Raw genomic sequence first — 24,007 nt, forward strand, 5'->3', positions numbered from 1 at the left:
GCACACCATCCCATTTCCATCTGCACCATCTCATAATCTGCATCATCTCAGCGCACCATCCCATTCCCATCTGCACCATCTCATAATCTGCATCATCTCAGCGCACCATCCCATTCCCATCTGCACCATCTCATTATCTGCATCATCTTAGTGCACCATCCCATTTCCATCTGCACCATCTCATAATCTGCATCATCTCAGTGCACCATCCCATTCCCATCTGCACCATCTCATAATCTGCATCATCTCAGCGCACCATCCCATTTCCATCTGCACCATCTCATTATCTGCATCATCTTAGCGCACCATCTCATAATCTGCATCATCTCAGCGCACCATCCCATTCCCATCTGCACCATCTCATAATCTGCATCATCTCAGCGCACCATCCCATTCCCATCTGCACCATCTCATTATCTGCATCATCTCAGCGCACCATCCCATTTCCATCTACACCATCTCATTATCTGCATCATCTCAACGCACCATCTCATTTCCATCTGCACCATCTCATAATCTGCATCATCTCAGCGCACCATCCCATTTCCATCTGCACCATCTCATTATCTGCATCATCTCAGCGGACCATCCCATTCCCATCTGCACCATCTCATTATCTGCATCATCTCAGCGCACCATCCCATTCCCATCTGCACCATCTCATTATCTGCATCATCTCAGCGCACCATCCCATTCCCATCTGCACCATCTCATTATCTGCATCATCTCAGCGCACCATCCCATTCCCATCTGCACCATCTCATTACCTGCATCATCTCAGCGGACCATCCCATCTGGAACTATGTTCCAGGTGAGCTAAAAATGTAAGCCTGGTGTTAGCTTAACGGTTAAGGTGGCTGGTTTAAGGTCGTAGGGTCTTGAGTTCAAGCCCCTTGTGGTGCTGTTGTAATTAACACCAGGTGGGTTGACTCAGCCTGTAATAATTCCATGGTTGGCATAATGAATATACCAGCTTACTGGTAACAGGGGCACTGCATCAGCATCAGGGGCATCAGGGTAATGCATCAGCGGCACAGATATGCTTCCAGAAAATGATGCAACCAGCAGCCACAGGCTTCATATGAAACTACAACTTTGTAAAACATTTAAAAAAAAAATTTAAATTATACTCTCGACAAACCCTGCATTTTCACTTGCTTTGGAATTTGTTTTGATAACCACCAAATTAATGCTTCGATAACTTCCATATCCCTCTTTAACCTCAATATCGATGCCTGTTTCACTTCTTCCATTCTTTTCCCAGACACAAGCTATCGTAATGATGAGCAGGTCAAATATGTCTATGGATGGCATCCTGATTTTTGTAATCGCTCTCTTCTTACTTGCGTCCCAACCACACTCAAGCTCTGCAGGTAAGGACTAAGGACATGATTGAACAATGTTGTAAAGTTCCAGCTGCATTTAAAATCATTTACACATCTGAGATATCGGCTTTCTATAGATTGTCAATTGAAGGTAGGGTGTGAGTTAAGGAGGGAGTGGAGGGAAGTTGGCAGAGTTTGGGCAAGAGTTTAAGGGGGTAGAGGTATGGAGAGGATGGACGTGGGTGGGTGGACTGAAGGAAGGTTAGGAAAGCAATATGAGATGAGAAACGTAAGAGGAATGCAACCTAAATGGTTTTTAAACGGTGGTATGAAGGATGATAAGAATTCAGCCAATTTTCATATATATTACATTGATGGCCTCGATTAAAATCTTCGCTTTGCTGAGATTTTTCATTGCGCTATTTTTGTCATTACATCTACTTGATGGTCATTGGCTTGGTACGCCTCCTCCCCTACAGAGTTTTGAAAACCATAATTTATTCTATTGATACAGTGGCCTGCAAAAGTATTCAAATTAGAGCTGTCTCCCTTGACATATCACGTGCCTTCGATACGGTCTGGCACCCCACTCTGCTCACCAAACTCTCCTCCTTTGGTATCCATGGAAATCTCCACGCATGGCTGGTGGACTTCCTCTCTTGTCGTAGTCAACGTGTGGCCCTGAATGGGTTTCTCAAATCTCTTCTTCCTGTTCAGGCTGGAGTTCCCCAAGGCAGTGTTCTGGGCCCTGTGCTTTTTCTGGTCTTCATCAATGATCTCTCTGACTCTCTTGAAAATCCTCTCTGTCTCTTTGCTGATGACTCCCCTCTCTGTCGCTCCATTCCTCATCCCTCAGATCGGCAGTCTGCAGCCTCCTCACTCTCTGCAGACCTGGACAAATTCACAGACTGGTCAAACAAGTGGAACATGTCTTTCAATCCTGACAAATCTCACACTCTTACCATGTCTCTCCGAAAAGACCGACTGGACAACCCTCCCATCCACTTTCTGAATTATCCTCTCCAAGAAGTTCTGTCACTCAAGCTTTTGGGTCTCACTATCTGCCATGATCTTTCCTGGGAAAACCACATTTCAAATCTGGCCTCCAAAGCCAGTCGCTCAGGTGTGCCAAGGAAGGCACACCTGAGCTCCTCACCACATACAAGGCTTTCATCCGCAGCTCAATGGAATACTGCTCTCCGCTCTGGGCCGGTGCTCCTGCCTCACACCTAGCTCGTATTCACGCTGTTGAAACCAAAGCATTCAGAATCATTGGAATCTCCCGCGATGAAGCTAACTCCGAGGGCCTTTCACTCACTCACCGCAGGCAGGTTTGTGGTCTTTCCGTCTTCTACCGACTCCTTTCCGGCCTTGCCCCCCCCCCCCCCAGCTCTCTCTGGGCTCTGTCCCACAAATATTCCTACAGGTCGCACAACATCTGCCTGCAACCCTCTTATGGTTAAACTGCCAAAATCAAGACTCTCTGCTCACCTTCACTCCTCCATTCCTCTTTCCTCCCGCTTCTGGAACAAACTCCCTCACTCTCTTCAATCCCACTCCTCCCTTCAGGTCTTTAAAACAGCTGTTCACCACCATCTCTTATCTTCCCCCATCCAAAACCTTGATCTTTTCTACCCCTGCTAATTTCATCCCAAATCCACTTATTTGAAATACCAACTTCTTTCCTGGAAATCCTTGGTGTCCGTGTTTTATACTTCTCTCACCCCCCCCCCCCCCTTCCCACGCCTCCTCCCCCCAAGCCCTCTCCCTCCCACACATCTCCCGATGTCCCTGCTCTCAAATGTTGTGTTTGTGTGCTTCCCCTTCTCTCCCCATCTTGTCTACCGCTCCCCCTTTTTATATATTTTGCTTGTCTGTTTGATTTTTTTGTGTGATAAATGTTAGCTCTTTCACGAGCCTCGATTCTGTATGCAAAAAAAAAACAAAAAAAAAAACTGAAAACCAATAATTCCACATTTAGATGAGTTAGTACATCCACTCCATATGGGAGTGGCAGGAAGGGTCATGTTATTATCCTCTGGAATATATATATATATATATATATATATATATATATATATATATATATATATATATATATATATATATATATATATATATATATATATATATACACACACACACACACACACAGACTTGGCATTTAATATGGAATATTTTTTTTGTGGGGGTGAACTTACTTTTCAAGATGTATTAGAACCAAAAGTTTCATTGGAATTATGTTGAAATTATTCTAGATTTTGTTAATGTGACCTTTAAAAGAAACATAAACCACATTTGACATTTCGAAACAAATAAATTGATCCTTGAAAGTGATGTAAACTGATATCGAACTCAATTCATGGACAGTACTGTGTTAAACTTCTGTACGTTTTCCAGAAGTATCTCTTTATTTTGCACATTAGCCAAAAAATTTTTTTACAAAAACAAATTAAATTACGACTGGGATTACGGACAGTAAAATTACAGTTCAGTCCTTCGTGTAACCCCACGAGCATTCAGGAGAGCACGTACACGTTGAGGCATGCTGTTCACGAGATTTGCCAAGGTTTGGACAGGAATCGCTTGCCATGCAGTGACAATAGCCTGCTGCAATTCACGCACAGAGGTGGGCTGCTGGTCCAAGTGGTCGATTTGACGCGTTAATTCTGCCCACAAGTTCTCTATCGGATTCATATCCGGCTACACCACGGTCAGCAAGAAAGTGTTGGATCATGCGAGCACGATGTGGCCGTGCATTGTCATCTTGGAAGACAAAGTTTCCTCGAAAGGCTGCACGAGCAAATGGAAGAAATGTTTCTTCCAGAATGGCCCTGTACTTGAACTGGTTCAGGTTTCCATTCAGAACAACCAGGTCAGTTTTGCCCCCTGCATGAAAAGCAGCCCAAACGGTCACCCCACCACCTCCAGCTTGGACTCTTGGCACTATACAATCTTTGTTGTAGGCTTCATGCACTTGTCTGCGCACTCGGACGCGGCCATCTTGACGATAGACCAGAAATCTAGACTCGTCACTGAAGATCACGTGATTCCAGTGTCCTGGCTGCCATTGATGGTGCTCTATGGCCCACTGCAATCGGCACTGGCAGTGTTGTCTGGTCAGGCGTGGCTTTCTCAGGGGATGCCTGGCACGATAGCCTGCTTGAACCAGTCGTTGGTTGGCTAGCCTTCTGGATACAGGCACATTTGTCAGTTGCTGCCACTCAGCCCTAAGCCGATTAGCTGACTTGGTACGGCCATTGCGGACTAACCGGTGCAGCTGGCGTTCATCCCTCCTTGTGGTTCTGCGGGGACGTCCTGGCCTCGGTGTTGGAGTAGGGACACCCTTCTGAGCATTTCGTTTCAGGATCTTTGACACCTGACCTTGAGTGATGCCATACTGCCGAGCAATAGCACGCTGTTTCATGCCGTAATTTCGTAAAGCCACCACTCCATGACAAACAGCATTGTCGAGTTGATGGACCATCTCCAGAGGAAGCGGCAATAACTTTTGGAGACTTGCAGCAGTTGTTTTCCATGAATACAGAACGCAACAACCCTTGTATACCCGACTGTGAAGCAAATCATCAAATGCACCTGTCCGTACATTTTGCCACGCCACCTGTGATATAATCCTGTTGTTGACTTCTTGCTGCGACAGACAATCAGTGACATAGTTCTTTTAACAAATAAATCACCAGTGTAAAAGAAACTCACCAGATTGATATACTGAGTTAAGAAAGTAAACCCAAGTCAAGAAAAAAAAAAAAATTCCATATTAAATGCCAAGTCTGTGTGTGTATGTATATATATATATATATATATATATATATATATATATATATATATATATATATATATATATATATATATATATATATATATATATATATATATATATATATTGTTACTGATCGCGGATTAAGATGTTATTTACCGAGCGGTGGTATTGCCGCGACCGTTACAGGATCCCTGACTCACCCGATTCACCCGGAACTTTGGCCGGATCGCACCGCAGCTGCTCAATGAGGGGAAAAGACGAAAACGACGAATGCAAAGAGGAAAAGGAATAAAACGAATAGACGGACAGAAGAGCAATTGGATTTATTATTTACACAAGCAAAACGGAGCAATCAAGGTTTATTTACAAAACATAAGACGCAGGTGACACAGTGCAAATACTAGCTTATAGTTATACAGACTTAACTTATTCCCAGGACAGAACAAACAAAGACACTGACTCACGCGGGGAATGACAGGAATGGCAGGAGGTGGATGGCTGGAGGTGAACGCTTGGTGGAGCCAACGCGGAGCTTGGTGGAGCCTTGGTGGAGGTGAACGCTTGGTGGAGCCAACGCGGAGCTTGGTGGAGCCTTGGTGGAGGTGAACGCTTGGTGGAGCCAACGCGGAGCTTGGTGGAGCCTTGGTGGAGGTGAACGCTTGGTGGAGCCGATGCGCTGGTGGGGGGGGGGGGGCTGGCGTGACGGGTTCTCTCCTCCTCACGCGCCCTTGCTCTGATGACCCAGCTCTTTGTGACCCTCCTTGTCTCAGCTCAAAGTGCATCTCCTGGGAACACCCCCGCCGTGGGTTATATAGGCCCCGCCCCTCAACCTTTGCGAACCTCCCCCAAACGTTCTCTCCCCGCCCTCTCAAGCCAAACCCCTTGTTCATGGTTGGTCGAGTGGGGCCGGCTCACTCCTCCCCTCTCTGACGAGGTGGGGACCCGCCTTCCTTCCCCCAACCCTGCCTCGTGGTCAATGGCGGATGAAGGGAAAACCGCCCAACATGCAGTTGGCAATGCGAATTGCAATTGACGGAAAGGGGGGAATGGAAGTGTTGGGAGTGGGAATGAAGGGAATCTATCTCTTTCACTGGTGCAATGGAGTATTTCAATTAATGGGAGACACAGCCTTACTCTAAAAACACATAATAAGAGATAACTATCAAACAGAGGTATTCTATTATTTGGCTGACGTGTATGCTTGTGGACTAATTATGGGATGCCCTTTCACCTTTACACAGCTCCGGAGGCAGGGGGGCGCAGAATAAACAATAGTAATAATAATACACAATCAAAAAATATACAGTCCTCATATCCGCAACACTGCACCCTCCTCCTCTTAGGCACATCCCGGGCCTACAACTTTTATTTTTAGTGTGACACGTAGGTGTAGTTCCCTCTACTTTTAACCTGACCCTGAGTGCGACAGTTTTAAAACATAAATAAATGTGTCCCGCTGCTCCATTGCACCCTGCCTAACAGACTTACGCCCACAGTTAACCGAATTGCGGAATGGTCTTCAAACTATACACTGACGACGGTGGGAAGCATTATTTACAATGACGCTATTTTTATTTACAAAACTAACCCAGGACCTGTGATTGTTCTTTCTGGGGGGGAGACAGTCTGCTCTGCATCGACGCACCATGAAAGCACCCAAAAAAACGCACCAATACACGCCCCAAGCACCAATCGGTGCAGTCATCACTGTTCAAGTGTTCAACAATAAAAAATAACCAAACAACCCCTAACCCTGCAGGTGATCTCTTGCTCTTCGGCTCCCTCTGCTGGTTATTATTATTTCTTCCAGTTGTTGTCTTTTCCTTCATTTTCTTACTGGCGGCCTATTTGAACTGAAAAATGCACCCAATGTGTCCTTTTTATTTGATTTTATTTATAGCCCACAGGGCCGACTAGTGTGGTTCACCTGTGGGGCATCGGTGCCCTGTGGCCAAGGTCCGCCAGCAAGATTTCGGGCCCTCATGGCCGGTTCCAGCAGAGGGGCCATGCCCCAACCCATGGGGTCCATAAGTGGTGCTCGGCCACAGACATGTGGTCCATAATGTGGTGCATCGATGCAGACAGCTGGTTCTGGGAATTTCGGGCGCACAATGGAGGACTCACGCACGCTCCCTTCGGCACCCAATGGCGCACAGGTCATGTGGGAGACAAAAAGGGGAAAGACAATTGAGCGAGGGGTAAGGTCACAAGGGTACACATCAATAAGGCAATGCAAGGCGAAATGCGTACGGAGGGCGAAGTGAGAAAGCTCGTCCCTACCGTACGTCACCCCCCTGTCACCTACCCTACCCTTGCCCTTACCCCATATGTACTAAAATCTACACATTTACAAATTCGTCACTACTGTCACGTCTTCCCCATATTTCCTCTATACCAAATTCGTCGCCACAATCCCTCTACTTCAAAATTTGCCATCACCAAATTCATCATCAATCCTCATAAGGAGGCAGAGATGGAACATCAAAGCACAATGTCACACCCACGTCATGATGCGTCTCACCATCCAAACATTTGCACAGTAAAAATAATTAAACATGGCATGGTGCGGAGTACCTGTCACCTCAGGTGAGTGGATGCAGATGGTGCGAGGAGACTTCATCCTAACTACTTTCTAAATGACATTAACACACTTTACACTACCCGGGGTCTCTCCCTGCCAATCCATTGGCCAACTTACACTATGGGTTCTAAAAACCAATTCCCATTGACCAAACTGTGGTGCTTCTCAATTTGGGGTCTCACTCCCCCGATTCATCTCCCGGTGCCTCGCACAATTTCTGGGCTGCGACGTGTAGCTCTCCCAGCAGGTCTACCCACCTGCACACCTCCACCACTGCAGTTGCCACCCGAGCTTACCTAGCTCCTCACCCTAACCTAACTAACTGGGGAAGGCCCTCTCCTGGCTCTGTCACCCCCTGGTGCCCTCTGGCACTGGGCTACCCGGGTTCCGTCCTCCGGATCCTCGGGCCCCATCCACAACAACTACTACCGGCTCCCAGAGCCCACCTGCGGCCTCACCTGGCCGACATCCTCACAGTGGTGGAGCGCCCAACCAACTACACACACTAACAGGCTACACGCCCAGCCATTTCCACAACACTAATGCACCCATCCAAAGACCATTCTTTCACCCGCACCACAGATGCCAATATCCAACCACAATTTACCTGTACCCTCTACCTAACACTTACTCTACCCGCCCCGGGTATCCGTGATGGGGGTCCACTCTTCCCCCATTCACACCTTCGCACCATCCACTCCACTCCACTATTTCCACCATACTCACTCCACGACCATCCATTCCTATACTCCATACCATTTATTCCATACACCTGTCCTCCATTCACCTGTCGTTGCACACCTGTGCAATCATACCTGGTGCCACCTGCACCCTCCTCCTCTTCCTGGACCAGTTGGTCAACACAACACACATCACCATCACTCGCTCATACACTGCTCCACACACCTGTTCAGTTGCACACCTGTGCAATCCCACGTGTTCAATCACACCTGTTCAATCTTCAAACACACGGCATCATCTCATCTAACTACTCCCTTCTGAAACTTGCGCTTCCCAGTCGTCCCTTTAAACTATTGCGCTCCCACGTCATTATCAACCACACTAAACTACCTGCGTCCCCACTACAGGTATCAGTCACTATCTAAACCTTAACGTTACCTAATGTCATCTTCGCTAGATCCCTATCAATATAACCAAGCCCTCCCTGGCTCGGTTGTCATAGCCACCCCATAAACTATTGCGCATTTGCCCCCACCTGTCTGTGAGGGATGGTGGATTTGCCATCCCACCACATCGGGGGTCTCTCACTATCAATTTCGCACACCTAAATCCAACCAATCAAAAATTCTGCCAATCACTCTACCATCACCAATTTTTGCTTTTTTCTAATTTTGAGTCCAAAACACTATCCTCATCACCCGTCTACTTATTACATCCTCTCGGTGCGCCAATTCACGTCTACAGCCCGGCTTCGTACAGCCGAGCAATGAACGCGGGTCGTTTTGTGCCAGCGGCTGGATACGTCCCGCATTCGGGGCAGGGACGGGGGCTTACCCGGGCCGAGATCCCACGCACCACCTCGGCGTGGAGCCATCCAATTGCCCGATCTCGACCTGCCGGCACGTCTCAATAGAAAGTGGTCGCCATGACGACCCTTCCTATCGGGCTGCCCGCTCCGCCTAGTGGAGCCCGGACGCGGCCGTTCCAAGCGAGGCACAGCGTGGATCGCGTACGGCGGTTCTTTCGAAACCGCCGTGGTTGGGATCCCCGCTGGTCCTCGCGGCACGCGAAGCTGCCCGACGCGCACCGAGGGCCCGATTCGGCTATAAGTCGTTCTAACCTCTAACCCGGTTACCGTCGACGCCTCACCTGGATGCTTACAAGCATACGCTACCCCTTTCTTGCTCATACATGCAGCCGTTTCCATGCTCCTCGTCGTACCTCTTCTTACACACCTCGGTACACTCATTCCGCTCACCGACTTGGTCACACACCTGACCACCGAACACCTTGGCACACATTCGTCGCTCGCACACCTCACCAACACACCTCTTCGCGCCCCTTTCTCGGTCACCTCCTTTGTGACAATCACAGGTGTGCTCTCACCCGCACACCCAACCACGTGCCTCACTACCAATTCCAGCGTGCATTCCCACTCACGCTCTACCATTCCAGGTGTGCATCCTTCCATTCCAGGTGTACATCCTCGCTCACCTGTCACAACCAACTCACGCTCCGTGTCACTCTCACTACTCTCACCTCCACTCTCGGTCGCGCACTCACCCTTACTCTCGACAGCACACTCTTTCCTCATGCACCCGTCCGTTACACACCTTTCTCGCGCATCCTTTTGCGCACACTCTTTCGTTACTTCCTCCGTAACACTTACCACACCGCGCTTCCATGTACCCCCTCGCACACGCGCTTCGACCAACTCACTCTTGACGGCACACTCACTCCTCGGCGTGCACTTTTTCCTCACACACCCCATGGTCGGACATTCTCGCACACCTCTTTTTTCGCACACCATACCTGTCGCACACTTCACCAACGGCCTCTCACGAACACCCGGATCCAAACCAATCCCCAAGCCGACTGAAGCTTTCCTCACATCATATACATTGCCACTCACCTCCGTACCTCGTCGTCGCACCTCCTTTGCCACCTGCAAACTTTTTATTTGGTTAGTGAGCATCACATTATGAGTTGAGCACCGACCTTGCACATATTCCATCACCTCCTCCTGGATTTCTCTTTTAGTTTCTGTCCGTCTCTTCTTAATTTCACTCACCTCTTCTTCCACTTCCTCTAATTTTTGTTTAACCTCTTTTATTTCTCGGTGCGTCTCCTCAAGTTCGTCCTCTAAGGCTACCGTGACCGTCTCTATGTGCATCCTCACCTGCCGGTCCTTTGTCTCCATTATCTCTGTCACCTCGTCCACCCTCATTGTCAGTTCCTCCCATACCATCTGACATTGCCTCTGCGTCGCTATTAATTCGTTTTTAATTTCTTTTTGTGTCGCCTTTAACCCTCCTAGTACCGCAGTGTTCTTTTGAACCTGCTCCACTAGTTCTTTTTGTCCCTCCGTCAGCTGTTCCACCTCCTCCGTCAGATCTTCTATTCCCCCTTGTAACTTTGCCGTATTATTCCTCACCTCTTTCTCCATACGCTTCTCACCTCGCTTTACCTCCTCGCGTAGCCCTGAAACCTCCTCACCCACACCTCGTCGTATCTCCTCCTTCATCTCCTCCCTTTCTTTTGTAGATGCCGCCCTCATCTGTCCCAATTCATCTCTCTGAGCATCCAGTTTGGTTTCTACCCCGATTTTTACCTCCTCTATCTGCTCTCCCATTTGTTTAATTTCTTGGGCGGATTGCTCCCCTATCTCCCGCAATTTGTCCTCCATCCTATTTTCTAACCCCATTAACCCATTTTTTACCCCCTCTAACTGATTCTCCTGGGCAGCCATTCTATTTTCCACCCCCGTTAACCCATTCTTTACCTCTTTTATCCCGTTGTCTAACCCCTCAAAATTATTGTCTAACTTCCCAAATTTCTTGTCTAATTCCCCGATTTGATATCCTAGTCGCTCCCCCATTCTGTTTTCCATTTTCTCACTATCAGCCCTCCTTCTGTCTTCCATTTCCTCCATTTCCCTGGCTCTTTTTTCGTTGTCGCACTTCGACTGTGCCATGTATTCGCTAAACCATGCCATGAACTGCTGCATGTCAAACGGCTGCATGTTAAAGCCCGTTGATACAGCGGGCTCGGCTACCGCGCGCTCGTGCGAGGCGCCTTTTTGCGCGCCTGAAACCTCGTGCGCGAGAGCGCCATTTTGTGCACCTGATACCCCCTCAACCGCCTCCTCATTGCTCCCCTCCATTTGATCCTGGGTTACTCCTAACCCCTCCTCTAGCTCTCCCACCGGCATCCCGTCGCCTTGACCAGCCATGGCGCGATTTCAAAATTCGGGTTTTGCTTTAAAACAAAACAAATTTCGTCCGCTCCAAATTTTGACCAATTTTTTTTTTAGATGTTTTAAAAATTTGGTTCGGGCCCCGAATCTCACTCCCAGACACCAATTGTTACTGATCGCGGATTAAGATGTTATTTACCGAGCGGTGGTATTGCCGCGACCGTTACAGGATCCCTGACTCACCCGATTCACCCAGAACTTTGGCCGGATCGCACCGCAGCTGCTCAATGAGGGGAAAAGACGAAAACGACGAATGCAAAGAGGAAAAGGAATAAAACGAATAGACGGACAGAAGAGCAATTGGATTTATTATTTACACAAGCAAAACGGAGCAATCAAGGTTTATTTACAACACATAAGACGCAGGTGACACAGTGCAAATACTAGCTTATAGTTATACAGACTTAACTTATTCCCAGGACAGAACAAACAAAGACACTGACTCACGCGGGGAATGACAGGAATGGCAGGAGGTGGATGGCTGGAGGTGAACGCTTGGTGGAGCCAACGCGGAGCTTGGTGGAGCCTTGGTGGAGGTGAACGCTTGGTGGAGCCAACGCGGAGCTTGGTGGAGCCTTGGTGGAGGTGAACGCTTGGTGGAGCCAACGCGGAGCTTGGTGGAGCCTTGGTGGAGGTGAACGCTTGGTGGAGCCGATGCGCTGGTGGGGGGGGGCTGGCGTGACGGGTTCTCTCCTCCTCACGCGCTCTTGCTCTGATGACCCAGCTCTTTGTGACCCTCCTTGTCTCAGCTCAAAGTGCATCTCCTGGGAACACCCCCGCCGTGGGTTATATAGGCCCCGCCCCTCAACCTTTGCGAACCTCCCCCAAACGTTCTCTCCCCGCCCTCTCAAGCCAAACCCCTTGTTCATGGTTGGTCGAGTGGGGCCGGCTCACTCCTCCCCTCTCTGACGAGGTGGGGACCCGCCTTCCTTCCCCCAACCCTGCCTCGTGGTCAATGGCGGATGAAGGGAAAACCGCCCAACATGCAGTTGGCAATGCGAATTGCAATTGACGGAAAGGGGGGAATGGAAGTGTTGGGAGTGGGAATGAAGGGAATCTATCTCTTTCACTGGTGCAATGGAGTATTTCAATTAATGGGAGACACAGCCTTACTCTAAAAACACATAATAAGAGATAACTATCAAACAGAGGTATTCTATTATTTGGCTGACGTGTATGCTTGTGGACTAATTATGGGATGCCCTTTCGCCTTTACACAGCTCCGGAGGCAGGGGGGCGCAGAATAAACAATAGTAATAATAATACACAATCAAAAAATATACAGTCCTCATATCCGCAACAATATATATATATATATATATATATATATACACACAGGGTGAGTCAGAAGTAGCGCCCGATTTCTGTTTTTTGGTACACTTCTGTAATAATTTTCCAAAGAATAAATGGTTAGATAAACATGTCATTCATTTATTTGTACCTTCTTGTACACTTTAATACAAATGTCAAACAAACAATCAACTGATATATATATATATATATATATATATATATATAAACAGAAATCGGGCGCTACTTCTGACTCACCCTGTATATATAACAGTATATCGAGGCGCGGACCTGAAGAACATGGGGGGCGGGGTGGGGGGGGTGTATTTATTTACCAAGTTTATTGTGGAGCGCTCGCCAAATGGCTTGAGCATTCGAGCAAGCACTCATTGCAAAACCGTTCATAAGGTGCCAACCAAGCACCATGCTTCATGGCTTGTGTCAGCTCTAGCTAGCTGCTTGGTAACTGAACACACCCAGGTTTCCTCTCTTTCAGTTTAGTGTTAACAGCAATAGCGACTGTTTCAAAAGTTTTATCAAATGTGCTTGTGGTTTATAATATTGGTACGTTTGTGGGGGTAGATGATGGATGACCATAGTACAGACAGGATTGTATTGTATTAGCATGGACCGTGGACACGTAGGAGACATCTCGATGTATTAAGTAGGGAAATTGGAGCTTAAGGTTGTTTGTATTCACACGGGGGGTGGAGTGTTATCTAGATAGGGGTTAAGTTGGTTTTCCCCCAGTTTGTGATTGCCAACTGTGGCTTTTCCCTCGGATTTTTTTTTTTTTTTACAATTATAACAAGGCTGGCCATAAAAACCTCAGTTACAACAACAACAACAACAACAACAACAATAACCTCCCATTAACCAACCATAACCGACACCATGCCGACAGAATCCGAACGCTCTCAATCGACAGTTAAACTGCGCCCACCAACCGAGTAAGGAAAAAGGCCATGCCCCAAAGTTCGTCATTGGTCAAGCAAGACCATGGGGTGATTCGACGGAGCTCAGCGATTGGACAGAGTGACATCAGAGCAAGAAGTTTCGGAAAGGAAGAACAAGACTTCTGGTTTTCATCTCGAGCGGTCGGTCCCTGTTGCCTTGGGTGCGCTTGTGAGTCCCAACCTGGAGCTTAAGGTTGTTTATTTGTAATGGGAGACATTTTGGAGCTTTGTGGAACCATTGCAACATTGGAGGAAGGGGTGTTGTTGGACTGTGGTGCTTTTCGGGGGAGCTGGAAGCCGCGTCTCGCTTGGCAGTGGAAGCGAGGAAGGCAAACAACCGCCATTATTCGGAGTTCGCCTCAGAATTAAAGACTGTCCGGCTAGTCGTCCAAGGCTAGTGTTCATTGGCCATGGTCTTGGCAATATTTTTTAGCTCACCTGAAAGGTAGTTTGTAGTTCCATGGAGCTTATGGGATAGTGCGTCTTAAGTCCATCAGTCCATAAACACTTGCAACATCTTCTCTGAAACTGCTGATGAGATTGTGATCAAACTTGGTTAAAATGATATTTGGTATGTTGCAACTCAAATTTGTTCTCAAAGCAACTCAAAGCATTTTTAAAATTCGTAGGGGAAGCAGGTCTACTGGGGGTCAAAGTGAGTCCAGGTTTGACCTCTCCAAAATAGGTATTTGCCTGCTTCTCTGAAATTACACACACACAATTTCAACGAAACTTGGCCACAACCTTCATCACCCGTGATGTACCAAAGTTTGTTCACGGCATTACCAAAATCAGGGTCTGAGGGTCTACTGGGGGTCAAATTGGGCCGGGGGTAGATCAGCGTGTGAAAGACTGGACCTATGGTGATTCCTGTGATTGATTTTGATTAAATGTGATTCTATATTGTGTTTTTCTGGTCTACTCTGAGGTACGAAACATAAACTGTTCACCAGGTGGACGTATGCTCTCTACTGAGTGCCGTTCTAGTTCAGTAATGGTTTCTTTCTTGCCATTTGTCCATGGAGGCCAGCTTTGTGAAGGGAATGGAATATTGCTGATTGATGAACACTGAACCCAATCTCGGACATAGAGCCTTGCAAATCTTTCAAAGTCTTTGTTGGATTTACAGTGACATCCCGAATGAGTTTCCTGCTTGCCCGGCTGCTTAGTTTGGATGGGCGACCCGATCTGGGTAGAGTAAGGGTGGTATGATACGTCTTCCTCTTCTTAATGATGGATTTCACTGTACCGTAAAGGGATAATAAGTGATTTTGAAATCTTCTAATAATCCTCTCCTGAACGGTGCTTCTCCACCACTTTATGTCTGACCTCTTTGGAAAATTCCTTGGTCTTCATGTTTGCCTTGTTGGTTTACCAAGTAAGTTGAAACTCCTTCGATAAGTGGGGGAGCTTAATTTTTAGGTTAAATCACTGATTACATACAGTTGAAAGCTATTACACTTATTTTGTAACCTTTCAAACAAATAATTTGTTCCTGAAGTGTTTTAGGGTTAATTCGGGGTTTGAATACTTATGCAACTGTGGATCATCACATTTTCTCTGTTAATCGAACTTATTCACATTTTATCTGCATTTTTTTGCTTTATCATTTTGGAGTAGTTTGTGAAGAATCTATGTGTTGAATTTCATTTGAAAGCCTCATGAAATAAGCTCAGGTGGCATCAAAATGTGAAAAGGTTGAAGTGAAGGTGGGGGGGGGGGGGGGGGGGGGAGGAGGAGGGGATGAAATACTTTTTTTTGCAAAGCGCAGTTCTGGTACTTTCATTGTTCAAGGACAAACTTGTATGGAATTGTCATAGATCCGATCAATAACTCCCTCCCCTTTCCTCTTCCTTTCACCCTGTCCTAGAATATCGTGTGTCATATGGACCTCCTGCATCGGGATATGTGGGTGGGACTGCAGAGTTATCGTGCCGGCTGTCTTGGCTCCATAATAACGCATACGGGTACGACACGATCCCTTCACCAAAGCCCAGTGGACAATGGTTCAAGTTGCAGGCTTGGTTTCAAACAACAATTTTTAAATCTCTGGATAAACGCTTCTCAGTAGCAGGAGATCCACAAAAGTATGGATGCACACTACAAATCCGTGAGCTGAAAGGGGCAGATGCAGGGATATATGAATACAGGCTGGACGGAACAGAAGAAAGACTTGTGAAAAAGCAGGGAATTCTCCTTTCTGTTTACGGTACTGTACTTTAAATCATATTAATTCGTTGAATATTTGCCGAGTTACATTAAGTATGTAATATATTCATCATGTATTAAATGAGCTCAAATCTTTATAAAAAATAACGTTTGCTTTGTTGCAGTATGGGGAAGGTCAGGGGTCGAAGGGAGAGGGGGTAATTCATCAATGTGTGTGCCGGCCCTCAGATGGACGTTAAACTGGTGTCCCATCTGCTATCATTAGTTGGTGGATGTTAAAGATCTGCTTCTGCTTAATTGGTAGAGGTTTAACAAATGCCACCGAACACGAAAATTATGAGCAAACAGCCTTCCCGATGAGGTTATGATGGTTGTAGGATGGAAAAAGAATTGATTTGGGGTAATTAGAGGTGTTCTGCCATGGGTACTTTTACTGATTATGGGCACGGTGACATCTATGCACTGCTCCTCAACACATCTCAGCTGGTAGTTCAGCTGTTTCTGACAGTCAGGGAATCAACAGACATAAAATATTTTGACTTTCATCACGAACCTCTATTTACTTTGATTATATTTACTTCGATGAGCATTGCCCCACCGGGCTACATCTCTACTTTGGAAAGACATTTTCAACCAACAATATCAGCAGTCCGTTCTGATTTTAGGTTCCAAAAGTGGAAATCACTTCCTTCATCATTGTGAAAAATCACCTTTTTTTCCACATTCCCTTGCATAATGACCATATATTCAGATTTCTCTTTTCGTTTTTCTCCAATTCATTTTGAATTTATGGAAAAGTGGAAAACTTTCACTCGTGTTTTCAAACTTTCCTCATCTCAGTATTGCTCTTGCATCCCTAGTACCCATCTTCAATATCTCACAATCTCACCATGCTTTTGAATATAAAGATTTCTCCAGTGTCATCTTATCTCGTCATCGAGTTTCGTCAAGTCGCAGCCAACTTCTGGTGACTACTCAAAACTACTCAAAACTATCAGACGACTCAAAACATTCCTATCCTGCACTGCTTCCTGACAGCTTAAATGCAGCCTTTTCTTTGCCCCATCCATCCAGCACATGCAAGGCCTTCCTCTTCTTCCCTCAACCATAACCAGCATGGTTGATTTCTCCAGACTTTTGTTGTCTGAATGCATGATGTGTCCAAAGTATGACAGTTTCTGTTTTAGCATCAGTGCTTCTAATGTACATTGTGGTCTAATTACCTCCGCCACGGAAGTGGACGGAAGTTATGTTTTTACCCCTGTCTGTTTGGCTGTGAGCCGGATATCTCAAAGTTGTGGACTGATTCAGGTGAAATTTGCTGGACAGGTTGTGTGTGTGACAATAACAACTTTATTCGATGTTGGTGAAGATCTGGATCTGGACACTAATTTTTTTAAAGTGATTCGTTACCATTGAGTGTTCGGGCTAAAACGATAATATCTCAACTAGCTGTGGACGGATTCAGACGAATCTTGGTGGACAGGTTGGTTGTGTGTCAAGGCCAAAATGATTCGATTTTGGTGAAGATTCAGAATCTGATACAATAATTTTTTAAGTTATTCTTCACCATTGAGAGATGGAGCCAAAAACTACATGTAACATATGTTAAAAAGTTGTGGACTAGTTATGACAAAACTAGATGGATAAGTTGGTTAGGTGATAAGAACCAGCGATTCGATTTTGGCTCATGTCTGGATCTAGATCTGGCTCCAACACCACATTTCAAAAATGTCGACCTTCTTCCTTTCTTTCTTCTTCACTGTCCATGACTCACATCCATACAGTGCAACTTGATCTACCAGAGCATTCAGCATCCCCTTCATGGTGTGTTTTGTCACATCTGTCTTTTGAGACCTTTATCAATCCTGACATTGCTGTTTTCCCCTATGCCAGCCATCTATTAATTTCTCCTCTACATTCTCCACTCGCTCCACATTGGATGACCTATAAGGCCTTAAATACTTCCTCTGCTGGATGCAACATCCCTTTTCTAAAGTTGAGCTAATTATAATTGTAAGGAGACTTAGCTAATCATAATAGCAGAATAAATACATGTCATAATCAGTGTTGACATGTGTAAGAGCATTAGATTTTGAATTGTGACCTAATGTGACCCATTCCTTTTCACCCACTAGCAACTCCAGCTATCTCTACGACCACAAACGTATCGTTGGTTGGACAACCCACAATGGTGCACTGTGAGGTTAGAGCTAAACCAAGAACAACACTGAGCTTATTGTGCATGGAAGTTGCCAGAAACCAAACAAGAACAAGCTTCCTTTGGCAGTTGGCAATGGTGGACATCAGGTTTCCTGCAAAAAGAGGAGGAGGCACATGCTCCTGTACTCTGCATGATGCTAGGAGGAATCTGCTCACATCATCAATCAAACAACTTTATGTGCAAGGTAGGTATATGGAATCGCATTCGATTCCTGAAACTTTACTTGCATATGATGTTTGTTATATCCTTTTAAATTGGATGTGTGGCCGTTTTTATTTCGACAGATTTCCCATCCCTCCATGTTGAGCCAACCATTTTGCTTGCAAACCACACAATCTCCATCATCTGTCATGTCTTCGCGTATGTTCCTCTTTCTCTGGTTGTCCATTGTGAGGAGAACAGTGGACAGACAAGCTTTGTGTCTGCAACAAATGACCAGACAGCTTTATCATACCTCAACTTCACAGTCTCTGCTCAACAGTCCGGGACTGCCTGTAGCTGCGGCATGTACAAGGACCCAGGAAAAAAGCTACTTGCAACTACAAAGTTGGATTTAGACGTGCAATGTGGGTTTATATGTTTGTCTCTATTTCCTTGTTGTCTGTAAATAACTTGAGTAAAATTACGGTATAAGGCTATTTGAAGCATATTTGGTGACAAATAAGGGAGATTTTAACTTACAAGTGGGACAAAAAGACAACCATGGTGTTACGATTGGAAAAAAAATACAAAGCAAAACATGGGGGGTCAAACACTGATTTAATTATTTGTTACAACAAAAGTAAACATATACTGTATGTATGTATGTATATATTATGTATGTATTATAGCATTATGTATGTATGTATAGGCAATGATTACCTTCGTCCAGGTAGATGTGTATAGATTACCATGCTCCGTATGTCACATTGAAGAAGAGGAACCCCCATTACATAAGAAGGAAATTAGTTTAGACCGGATGTCGTGTCAGAGCGTATATTCATCCCCATGAGAGGGGTGGGTTATGTTAATTAGTTAGGGATTATGGGTAATGAATCCCCTGTATGTAACTGCCTCTGTTATTTTTCCTCTGTTTCTTATGACAATGCAGCACACACACAAACCCAGGCAATAGTGCATTGAAAGACACTAAATAAAAGCTAACTGTAAACAAGACGTTGAGCACCAACAATGATTCCACTGATGGGTGGCCACGAGCAGGCAGGTCCATGAGGCCACGCCCCAGAGCAGTGATTTGGTGAGATTGGTCGAGCAACAAAGAGAGGGACTGGCTGATAGGAGCAGGCACGGGCGGCGTCGGATGATGTCTGTGCCTTGAGTACAAAGGAGTTGGAGGGACGACATTTTCTCTCTCTGCTCCGGGATTTCATAAAGAATCGTGTCCCCGACATTTTCTCTCTTGGCTTTCTCTCGGTTTCTGGATCTGGAGGTGAACAGTCACCGATAAGCTCTTGCGGTGAGACGGTCTCAACAAATGGTCATGTTCTGACATTTTCCCTCCTCTTGCATTGGAACATTGGTGCCGTGCGGTCACAGATCATAGTGCTCTCGCGCTAGGGACATTGGAGGTTTTGACGATCATGAGGAGGCGCGAACTGCATTACCGAGGCCTGCGTTTCCCATGAGCGAACTGTCCATGACGGCCTGTGCTGTTCCCGCCATGGACGTGGGGGTTTTGACAATTCCCGAGGGGGTTCAGGAGACGCTCAGAGCTAAGTACATACAAACCCACACATTTATTTTCACCTTTATTTTTCCCTTTGTGTGTATACGGGTCCGTATGAGAGCGCTCCATTTAGGAATCTTATTTTATCATGCATTCATTGTCCGCCGGCATTTCTTCAATAAAGCCTGTATTTTTGTACATTTTAAATCCGTGTCGGTCAGCATTAATCATCGCAGGATCGAAGACATCCGGTGGGACCCGTGAAGGTAAGTTCGCCATTCTCCTCTCCCTCGTGAGTAAGAACACCGTCATTTTTGACTGAGCGCCGTGGAGTTAATGCTCATTCGGCTAATCCATCCGAGACCGGTCTTTATCGGCAGCGGACACGACTATATATATATATAAATATATATATATATATATATATATATATATATATATATATATATATATATATATATATATATTGTTACAGACACGACTTTGATGTTAAGGTGGGCCGAGCGGAATGGCCGTCGTGTCCGCACAAATTACCCGATTGTACTCGAACGTTGACGGAGCCGCGCTACGCTGGATCAATAAGGAAAAAGAAGACACACGGCTGGATTATAATGACAGACACCAATGTTTCGATTCTCAATTATATTCGTACGGAAAAGGTTAGATTACAGGGGCTAGAGGTAAAGCACAGAAAAGATGGGCACTTAGACACAGGCTTATCTTAACCCCGGACAGACGACAGGTAAACGGGACAACGGCTGACTCACACGGGGATTGATGGCAAGGAAAGGCAAGTAGCGATGGCTCAAGGTGCACTCTTGGCTCAAGGCAGGGTACAGTCCGGTCCAAAGATGCGGGGAGGTCACAGCGCTCGGGGGTAACGTTCTTTCTCAGGCGGGGCGCATCTCTCTCAGCGCTCGCAGGTCCTTCTTTCTCTTCAGCTGGGGGCGCATCTCTCTCAGCGCTCGCAGGTCCTTCTTTCTCTTCAGCTGGGGGCGCATCTGACGTCACGTCCGCTACGTGGCCGCGTATATCCGGCGGGGAGTGACACGCCCTCGGCTCGCTAGCGCCGCCCCAGATGGAATCGGTCCGCCCTTCTGATTGGGTGCGGGGGGTTACCAGGCTCCGCCCTTGAGGAGGAGCTGACAGCCAGCCCCTCCGTGGTAACCCCGTGGAGCGCGTGGTCAATGGCGCTAATCGAGCCGGTGTGAGGACGCATCCTCCCCCGCGCCGCCGCGACGCCCCCATCTCCTCTGTTGTTGTAGTTATAGTTGTTGAAGAAGATGGAAGGAGGTATGGGAAAGGTCCTAAACTCACTACTGATGCCATATAATCACATTCTGGTGCAACGAAGAGTCAGAATTAATGGAAACGAGGCCTTAACTGACATAGACTAAGAATAACTAGCAAGATGTCCGAAAGTTGTCTACGTGTGGTGCGGTGGACCTGGGCACGACATTTAATGGGGGAATAAGGGGAAGGTCGGCTCTACTGATTGTTGTTTACATGCAATGGGACTAGGGAATGGGGGATTGGGGAAAGTTGGGGAGTATTGGAGAAAATAGGGGAATATTTACAAGCGGATATGGAGGCCAAATTCGATATTCGCAACATTGCACCCTTCTCTACCCTCGGGGCGTCCTGACCCGATAAATTTTTACCTACTTTAGTGTGGCACGCAATGTAGTTCCCTCTACTATTAACTCTACCCTGAGTGCGACAGTTTTACAGATATTCACGAATGAGTAAATATGTCCCCCTGTGACGTTGCACCCTTCTCCTCACAGAAACACACCCACAGGATAACCGAATCCGGAAAGAATTCTCAAACTAAACATACAGCCGGTAGGGAGCATTATTTACAAGATTACGCTGATATCTACACTACGATCCAGGACCTGTCTTTGGAGGAACACATGCAGATGTTATGCATAGAGAGAGCGCGCTTGCCAGCATCGATACACCAACCCACGAGTGCTCTGTGGCCGACGGCCTTTAATAACGTGCAGAGCACCCTTCCCGAGCATCAAAAGCACCACCCCACCACCAATCGGTGCAGTCACCATTGTTCATTGGAATAAAAATAAATTCGACAACCCCTAACCCTGCAGGTGTCTCTTGCTCTTCTTGTGGTGCACTTGGTGTTAACTAAAAGTGGTTCACCTGTATGGCATAGGTGCCACGTTGACCCATAGGTCCATCCCCGGGTGGTGCTTGGCCGCAAACGAACTGCGGTCCATTGTGGGTGGCCACAAACATTGCGGTCCATATGGTGTATCGATCCCGGCAGCAAACAGCGAAAGTGCAGGCCCACAACTGCGCAGCCAGCACCTCTCTCTCCTCTCTCTCTACCCCAAAGCCAGATCCTCGGAGGTGGGAGACAAAAGAAGCAGACAAGTGAGTAAGGTGGTAAGGGCGCAAAAGTGCACGCAATACAAGATGATGCACACTGGGGGCACATGGGAACCAGGTGAGACAGGTACGTTCCTATCGTACGCCCCCCCCCCCCCCCACCAGGTAACCTACATGGCCCCTCCCTTACCCCTTACTGCATCCACACAACACAACACTACCCATAAACATCTACTTTACAAATCAACAAACATCCCTACTGTCTTCCCCGTTCCTCCCATAAACCAAATTCGTCTTCTCTCCCTCCTAACCAATCAAATTTGCCATTTTCAACTCTCATCAAAATTTGCCATCTCCAACTGCACATCAAAATTTGCCATTACCAATTCATCATCAGTCCCTCCTAGGGAGGGAGAGATGGAATCACCCCAATGTCTCATCCACGTCGTGATGCGTCTCACAAATCCACAGCAATCTCATTTCCTGCTACAAACCAAGAAAACACAGGTGTGGAGCCATCATCATCACCTCAGGTAAGTGGCTGCGTATGGTGCGACAGGTTCATCAATCCTAACTATCTCCTAAATGACTTTAACAACTTTACACTACCCGGGGTCTTTCTCCGGCCAAACCATTGGCCCTCTTACACTATGGGTTCTAAAAACCAATTCCCATTGGCCAAACTGTGGTGCTCTTCAATTTGGGGTCTCACTCCCCCGATTCATCTCCCGGTGCCCTCGCACAATTTCTGGGCTGTGGCGTGTACCTCTCCCAGCGGGTCTACCCACCTGCACACCTCCACCACTGTAGTTGCCTCCGAGCTTACCTGTTCCTTACCCTAACCTAACTACCTGGGGAAGGCCCTCTGGCTCTCTCCCCACTCGGTGCCCTCTCTGGCACTGGGCTACCCGGGTCCGTCCTCCGGATCCTCGGGCCCCATCCACAACTCTACCGGCTCCCAGAGCCCACCTGCGGCCTCACCTGGCCGACATCCTCACAGTGGTGGAGTGCCCAACCAACTACACACACTAACAGGCTACACGCCCAGCCATTTCCACAACACTAATGCACCCATCCACAACACCATTCTGCAACCGCACCACAAATGCCAATATCCAACCACAATTTACCTGTACCCTCTACCTAACACTTACACTACCCGCCCCGGGTACTCGTGAAAGGGGTCCACTCTTCCCCCATCCACACCTTCGCACCATGCACACCACTCCGTACCACTTACTCCAACTCTCTCCACACACCTGTACTTGCACACCTGTGCTCTCACACTTGGTGCCACCTGCACCCTTCTCTCCCCAAGCGCATTCGCGCTGATCCACACACTCACTACTCATACACTGCTCCACACACCTGTCCAATTGCACACCTGTGCAATCACACCTGTTCCATCCTCACACACACGGCATCATCTCAGCTAACTACTCCCTTCTGAAACTTGCGCTTCCCAGTCGTCCCTTTAAACTATTGCGCTCCCACGTCATTATCATCCATACTAATCTACCTGCTTCCCCACTACAGGTATCAGTCACTAACTAAACTTATCGTCACCTAATGTCATCTTCGCTAGATCCCTACACACAATATTCTAACCCACCCGGGCTAGTTTTCACTGCCATACACCCCATAAACTATTGCTCCTTTGCCCCCCCCTGTGAGGGATGGTGGATTTGCCATCCCACCACATCGGGGGTCTCTCACTACCAATTTT

General features: G+C 47.0%; 1 protein-coding gene across 1 annotated transcript in view; it reads left to right on the forward strand.

Moving 5' to 3' along the window:
* LOC137435230 (uncharacterized) overlaps positions 1-18,989 on the forward strand; it is a 20,601-nt gene extending 1,612 nt beyond the window's left edge. Inside the window, exons 2-5 of the mRNA XM_068128837.2 lie at positions 1,265-1,373; positions 15,741-16,079; positions 18,178-18,447; positions 18,548-18,989. Of these exons, the coding sequence (XP_067984938.2) occupies positions 1,280-1,373; positions 15,741-16,079; positions 18,178-18,447; positions 18,548-18,870 (1,026 nt within the window). The 5' untranslated portion in view covers positions 1,265-1,279 and the 3' untranslated portion in view covers positions 18,871-18,989. The remainder of the gene's footprint in view (positions 1-1,264; positions 1,374-15,740; positions 16,080-18,177; positions 18,448-18,547) is intronic.
* Positions 18,990-24,007: the final 5,018 nt, after the last annotated feature.

Source organism: Myxine glutinosa, chromosome 9 (assembly GCF_964187855.1).
Source record: "Myxine glutinosa chromosome 9, kmMyxGlut1.1, whole genome shotgun sequence".
Lineage (NCBI taxonomy): Eukaryota > Metazoa > Chordata > Myxini > Myxiniformes > Myxinidae > Myxine > Myxine glutinosa.